The sequence below is a fragment of the Lagopus leucura genome, unplaced genomic scaffold (assembly GCF_019238085.1).
Source record: "Lagopus leucura isolate 7727_CA_CO unplaced genomic scaffold, USGS_WTPT01 Super-Scaffold_797, whole genome shotgun sequence".
Taxonomy (NCBI): Eukaryota; Metazoa; Chordata; class Aves; order Galliformes; family Phasianidae; genus Lagopus; species Lagopus leucura.
The window spans coordinates 4,175,068-4,182,371 of record NW_024962259.1 but is presented as its reverse complement, the minus strand read 5'-3'; the positions used below and the strand labels follow the sequence as shown (position 1 = coordinate 4,182,371).

Here is a 7,304-nt window from a genome sequence, read left to right as displayed (position 1 = left end):
CTTGTCCTCGGGCATTTCGGAGAGTGCCGAAGGGGGGTTGTTAGCTCTGTAGTCGAGGAACCCATGTGACTTTAGGAGAGACTGACGATGTTTAAGAAGTAGCAATGCATTCTCCTCTCTAGAGGCTTCTCTCAGAGACCTTTGCAAACCCCCGCATGCTGAGCCTCCTCCTGGGAGCTGCTGGAGATGGTTACACGTTGCTGGCGAGGACTCTGAGTTTTGGACCACGGATCTCTGTGGCAAAACTGGGTCCACTGAACTTGAAGCCTCGAAAGTTTCTGGGCTTTCTGCTTGTTGAGTCCCTAAAGAGGCCTTAGCTCTGTCCCCAGTAATGAGCAGGTTGCTTTCTTTCCCTGCAGGAATGTGAGACCTTCGAGAAGTGCTGCCCCAATGTCTGCGGGACGAAGAGTTGCGTGGCGGCTCGGTACATGGATGTCAAGGGGAAGAAAGGGCCGGTGGGGATGCCCAAAGAGGCCACCTGCGACCGCTTCATGTGCATCCAGCAAGGCTCAGAGTGCGACATCTGGGACGGGCAGCCCGTCTGCAAGTGCAAGGACAGGTGTGAGAAGGAGCCCAGCTTCACCTGTGCTTCTGACGGGCTCACCTACTACAACAAGTGTTACATGGACGCAGAAGCTTGCATAAAAGGCATTACTTTGAACGTAGTCACCTGTCGATACCATCTCACCTGGCCAAACACCAGCCCAATCCCACCAGAAACAACAGCTCGCCCTACTACGGCCTATTCCGAGACGACGATCATCGATATCTTGCCACCGGCATTGGTGAACAACCCCGTCCATCAGTCAGTCTATGTGGGAGAGACTGTCAGCTTCCTCTGTGATGTTACAGGGAGACCCAAGCCGGAAATTACGTGGGAGAAGCAGGTTGAGGGGAAAGAAAAAGTCATTATGAAGCCAAATCACGTCAGAGGGAACGTTGTGGTCACTAACATAGCCCAGCTGGTCATCTACAACACCCAGCTGCAAGACGCGGGTATCTACACCTGCACTGCCAGAAACAGCGGCGGCCTTCTCAGGGCTGATTTCCCACTGTCCGTCATCAAAGGAGAACCTGCATCCAAAGAAGCTGCCCAGAACAGAACACACTTTCCAACTGATGAGTGCCTGAAGCAACCAGACAGCGAAGACTGTGGAGAAGAGCAGACCAGGTGGTATTATGACGCAAAGAAAAACAACTGCTTCACTTTCATTTACGGGAACTGTAACAGCAACCTCAACCACTTTGAGACCTATGAGAACTGTATGTTAACGTGCATGAACGGCCCAATCAACATTTGCAACCTACCAGCCCTCCAAGGTCACTGCAAAGCCTACGAGCCCCGATGGGCCTACAACAGCTTGACAAAGCAGTGCCAGTCCTTCATTTATGGTGGGTGTGGAGGCAACGAGAACAACTTTGAGAGCAGGGAGGCCTGCGAAGAGATGTGCCCCTTCCCAAAGAACACGCACTGCAAAGCTTGCAAGCCGCGCCAGAAGCTGGTGACGAGCTTCTGCAAAAGCGACTTTGTGATCCTGGGCCGCATCACGGAACTGACCGAAGACCAAGACTCAGGACATGCGCTGGTGACAGTGGAGGAGATTCTCAAAGATGAAAAAATGGGATTAAAGTTCCTGGGGAAGGAACCCCTGGAAATAACGCTCTTCAACATGGACTGGAGCTGCCCGTGTCCCAACATGACCACAGTGGACGGTCAGCTCATCATCATGGGAGACGTCCACAACGGCATGGCTGTCCTGCAGCCAGACAGCTTTGTGGGCACCTCCAGCATCCGGCGCGTACGGAAACTCCGTGAAGTCATCCACAAGAAAACCTGTGAGCTTCTGAAAGAGTTTCTAGGATTGCATTAACCTCCTTCACACATGTCAGCCTTCCAGACCTGTGTGTTACGTAGGGCTAACAAGGGCTAGGCTAGTGCACAAACTAAACAAGCTGCTTGAAGATACACTGTAGGAATTATGCAGAACCCTTATTTTAATCCATTAATGATGCTTAGCAACAATGTAGTATGGTCTTTGGCAAGCACATAAAACAGCAGCAAAAGGCTATTAATCTTGCATTGAAATAAATTTGTCCATATAGGAATGCCATTTAACTAGATGACTCACTGCAGTAATTATACAATTTTTATATAGCTTCAATCATATATGACGGAATTCATAGCATTCGTGTAGCTAATTGATACACAGCTAAGTAATATATAATATCAACTTAATCTGTCTCATTTACAGTATGGAAATGTGATGGTAAGTTGTTATAAATAAGTCATACTCTTGCCTCCTCGTAGCAGCACTAATATATTTCAAGAGAAAAGCCTGTAAATTATTCTCTGTGTTTACAATTGTGCAAATCTAACCAATCTATGCACTATCAGCTTCCTTATTTTAATTCCTAGCTGTTATCCTTTGCATTGTACCTCATTTCTGAATGGCATCTGCTGCCTGTCTAGTAATCCTCATTTGAGGAAATTCCCACAGAGGAACTCCCCTGATCTGAAATGCAGGACAGCAGGTCCATGCAAAAGGCCAAGGCACAATCTCACCCCTGAAATTACTTTTCTATCATAGCAATGTCAGCAAACACTCTTACTCTGTTGCACTTTCCTATTTTCGTTTTAATCAGCACGTCGTCTGTCTCATGCAAACTCCAGGCAAGGAGCTGGCTCTGTGCTGCCAGCTGTCATGCTTTTGAAAATCCTTTACATTTGCAGCATCGCATGCAGCGATGTACTGCTTAATTTCATCAGAAAGCCTGTTTCTGTAGTTGGGAAAGCAAAATAAAAGCAGCCAGAATGAAGTTCAAAATAGGAAAGTGCCACACAGTCTGCAGAATGCATTTTGTGTGCAGTCATGAAGGCAGTGAAGGGCTGCACAGACACGCAGTGGACGCTTTAAAGGCATTTATCAATCTGATCATTTTAGGGCACACTTTCAAGCTGCCGAAAACGTTTTGCACAGAGTCATGTGCATGAATAAAAACCCTGAGAGACAGCGCGAGCTGTGGGTGTGAGTGTGTGTGTCCTCATTTTGACATTTGCATGCCCAAAACGTGTAACTTTTGCCTATGCAAAAATCCTTAAATAAAGAAAAGGCTGTTCCTGGAAAAAGTCCTTCCTCCGATGGGGAATATCCCATCTGGCAAAGAGGGGAGAGCTGCACGGTGAGTCTTATCCGTGGCACCTCCTGGTTGGGTTGGGTCACCTCGTTGCCCAATGTGCCCCACTGCGGCGTGAGGGCATCTCAGGGCTGGGGAGGGAATCGGAGAGCAGGGAGGGTAAACTGAGGAGGTAAAGGTGGAGCCCATCTCCTGTTTTCCTAAAGGGTTTTGTGCCCAGCAGCCATGCTATGGTCAGGGTCCCCAGGATGGGCTCTTCTGGTGGCCTGGGCCTGGGTTGCATTCAGAACACACCAGCAGCAGGAGCAGATGTAAGTCTGTGCTTACCTGTACAATGTCAGAAGAGGCTGGGGGGGAGGGAGGGGAGCCTGGATCAGATTGCTGGTCAGGTAAACACCTGCTTATTTTTTCTATTGTATCTTTCTGAAGTGCATGTGAAAAAAATCCCAGTTCAAGATTCATAACGTTTGTGTTCTGCTGAGGGCTGCTCTCTGGAGCCGAGCGCTGCCAGCCCTGTGTCCCCCAGCTGTGCAGCCCTGCCAGATCAGCCTGGGTTGTGGCATCTGTCATTTCCCAGGGAAGCAGCAGGAAGTGGTGAGCTCTTGCCATACCTTCCAACGCTGAGGCCCTGGGGTACAGAGCTTTAATAAAGATTGACTTTGTACGGTTCTTTCTTCCAAAAGCTGAAGGATGGGAGTGGGAGTGTTAGAGAGGCTCTGGAGATGCGCACCCAGTTGTTCCAGAATTTCTGAGAGCAAAAAGTGCCCCTTCGTGGCTTTTCCAGTGAGCACGGCGCTGTGCCTAAGCCTGGGCTCCAACCTGCATTCCAAACTGCATGACCCTGAGGCAGGAGGGGCCGTGCCATGGGCGACGCATGCAGAGGGAACTCAGTCCCTGGCTGTCCCATGGCACAGGGCTGCCCTAACCAGATCCTCTCTACCTCCTGACCTTGGAGAGCTTAGCTCACCACTCCAAGCTAAAATTTTAGTTCCGCCTCTTAATAAATCCTTAAGAAGCCTAAAATTCAAGTCTGACCAGTCCTCCAGCTGTGGAAAGTACACGCACAGGGCCAAGCACTACAGGGTGTTGTTATAGCCCTAGCAAGGCTAATGGGTGCCTGCGTGTGGCTGCTGATCAGAAAATCTCTCTCTCATTGCTCACACTCTCTTGTCCATCCTGCTCCCTGGGCGCACGTCTCAAGGTGATCCTAAGGTTGTCAGAAATTTGAAGGGGAACGCCCATTTGTATTGAACACATGGGAGAAAAGGAAAAGCCTGTGTGTCTCTCCTGGCCCAGGAGGTGGGCAGGACCCACTGACCCACATCGCCTGGACCAGTGCCTTGTGGGGGAAGGCCTGCAGGTCCCACAACCCACACCAAGCTTTGCAGCAGGAGGGTGCCCAGCAATGGAGACATGCAGGGACAGAGGCCCACAGAGATGGAGACCCCTGGGGTCCCCGCCATGGCTGAGGGATGGAGCAGGAGGTGCTGGTGGATCGGGAGCACGCAGAGCCACTTGCCCACTTCCCAGTCTGAAAATGAAAAGTGTAACACAACAATCAGCAAACCCTGCGGCTAAAGCAAGATGGAATCCATCCAGCATATGGATCTGAAAATGAGTCACAGGTTATTGCGCAAACCATCTGCGCAGCCAAGCTCTATTAGAAGGACAGAATAACAGCAAAAAAGTGATGGTGAGCAGCTTGTGACAGCACACCCAGAGTGCAGGTCCCGGCTGGCATGAGGGACGGGTGGCAGGGCAGCTACACAGAGGTAGGAGGTGGCATCAACACAAACCCAGAGTGGCTGAGGTCAAGAGAAAGAGGAAACGGGGAAGGAGGAAATATTCTCATTGCAAGGGCTGGGGACGAGGTCAGGCGGAAGCTTTGGTGGGTGATCAGCTCCAGAAGTAGGAACAGAGATGTGACACCACTGGGGTGTGATTCAGATGGCAGAGCTATTTAAGAGCTTAGCTCACAGTTGTTTGGAAGCAAATCAGGGGCTCCTGCAAGAACTTGTGCCTGCCATGGGCCTCAGCTGGCACCAGATGGGCACCACTGCCCCCACTTGAAGCACCTCCTGCCCCACATTGCTGTAATTCACGTGGTGTGTGCAGAGCAAGGAATTCTCAGTATTAGACAATTGCTAGGAAAAGAGTATGGCCAGAGTGGATATCCACATCATGGGTGCTGGGGGCTTCTGGAGTCCATGAGAGCCCTTTGCTGCTCTTCAGCTGTGAGGACATCACCCAGGGTGGGAGCTGTGAATGTGGAGCCCATGTTTTTATACCAAATATTTTGTGTTTTCCCTTCATGAGCTCTGGTTACTTATTGACTATAAGTGACCTCCAGCTGCCTTATAGATTTACAGTTGCTGTCACAGGACAAAAAATGAGTCCCATGTCCAGGGCCTGAGAAGTACTCTGAATGGAGGTTGCACAACTGAATAAATGTCCCGCCAGCTCTTTAAATCTTTGGGAAAAAAAAACAAAAAAGCCAGCCTGGGCTCCTGATCTACAATGCAAACACCAGTGGGATATGAAGATAACACTGTGGCATTATTGGACGTAACTATCAGCTCCAAAAGCAGCCCAGCCTGCTCAGTTCACAGCTATTTATGGCTCGGCAAATGATAAGACATTCAGACTTGAGAGTTTGGAAATGGAATGGAAAGTCTTTCAAAGGCTGTTTGGATTTCAGCCAGCAAACCCCAGTGGTGGCATTTCACTCTCTGCCTGTCACAGCCTCCCCTCAGCCAGCTCTCCTTGGGCCAGCACCGAGCGCTGCTTAAGGACTCACAGGGCAAGTTCTCACCCCCTCATTTGTCAGTGATGGCCAGAAACGCAGACAGAAAGGAGGAGGCTGGAAAAAGAGAGAATGAGGAAAAGAGAGAGGAAGGGGAGCATCTCTGCACCTTAAGCTGGCACAGCAACGTGGTGGATGGATTGTATTAAAAAAGAGCCGCCCCTTCAGAAGTTTGTAGCTTCTCTCCCTCCTTTGCTCCGCTCCTAGCGCACTCAGACCAAAGTGGGTATGGTAACATGTGCAAAGGATATCACTTCCTCTACTGCTTGAAATAAATAGAAAAGCAACAGTCATAAATCTCCAGAATCAGATGGTATTCACCCAAGGGTAAAAGTAAGAAATTGCTTAACTATTAACTGCAGCAGATAACCTTTGCTTCAGTCTGCTGCAGCAGTGGAGGGCTGGGGGTGGCACAGACACGGCTAATTTGGGATTCAGTTCCTAGGGACTGGGCACCAAAACTCAGCAAGTCTGGTAAAAAGGGTAAGAGACAGTAAAAGTCACCAGGCTGACCAGAGTGTGATACAGAGAGGAAGAGTCTGCAGATGTCAGCAGGGCAAAGAGATGCTGCAGAGCTTTCCTTGAAGCCACCACAGGAATGATTCGGCTTGGTGGAGCTGACGTTGATTTCTGTAAGGCTCCAGGGGAAGTTCTCACCCTGAAAGGTTAAGGCAACGTGGCTGCCTTGCAGCAAGATGAGAGGCAGTCTCCTGAGTCCAGGACTGGTCAACACAGGACAGGGGTGAGAACAGAAGGTCAGCTGTTTGTCAAGGAATCCATCGGCGGTGCCCCACGGAGCCCTGCATGGTGGCCAGGGCTGCTTCATGTGAGTGGTTGGGAAAAGGGACTGGAGAGGCTGGTTACCAGCTCTGCTGCTGTACAAGATACTTGGGGCTGCAAAAAGGGAAGCTGGCTGCAAGGACACTGCATGATAAGCTGCAGGATATCGTAATACCCGGCAGCAGGATGACAGAACAGCAGATGAAATAGAATATTGCTTAATAATCTACACTGGGTGGAAAAATGAGTCCTAACTGCACTGCTGTCTTCAAGCAAGCTATCCTCGTCTGAGACCTGGCTGATCCATCATCAAATTTGGGACTGAGTTTCCCCAGATTTGCCGCTCTCTGTATTCCGGGTCCCCACCTCAGCACACAGGGCAGAGCCCAGCTCTGCTCGGCAGCGTCCGACCACAGGAATGTAATTACAGGAGCCAAACCCCAGCAGCTGCTCCCACCGCGCCCCGGCGAGCGGCACCCCGGCTCTCGCACAGCCACCTTTTCCCATCTGCGCGCTACTTGTGGCTCAAAGTGAAAACTCCTCACGTCCCGGCACCGAGGTGACGCCGGAGGGGCCGCAAACCGGG

The 7,304-nt window shown here is 50.5% G+C and overlaps 1 protein-coding gene across 1 annotated transcript; it reads left to right on the top strand.

Moving 5' to 3' along the window:
* Nucleotides 1-364: 364 nt before the first annotated feature.
* Nucleotides 365-2,116, top strand: WFIKKN2 (WAP, follistatin/kazal, immunoglobulin, kunitz and netrin domain containing 2). Its single transcript, XM_042865244.1, has one exon. It carries the CDS (start codon nt 429-431, stop codon nt 1,869-1,871), a length of 1,443 nt encoding a protein of 480 aa, XP_042721178.1. The 5' UTR covers nt 365-428; the 3' UTR covers nt 1,872-2,116.
* Nucleotides 2,117-7,304: the final 5,188 nt, after the last annotated feature.

Coding starts and splice junctions, on each gene's coding strand:
- WFIKKN2 (XM_042865244.1), top strand. CDS start 429: ATGGATGTCAAGGGGAAGAAAGGGCCGGTGGGGATGCCCAAAGAGGCC.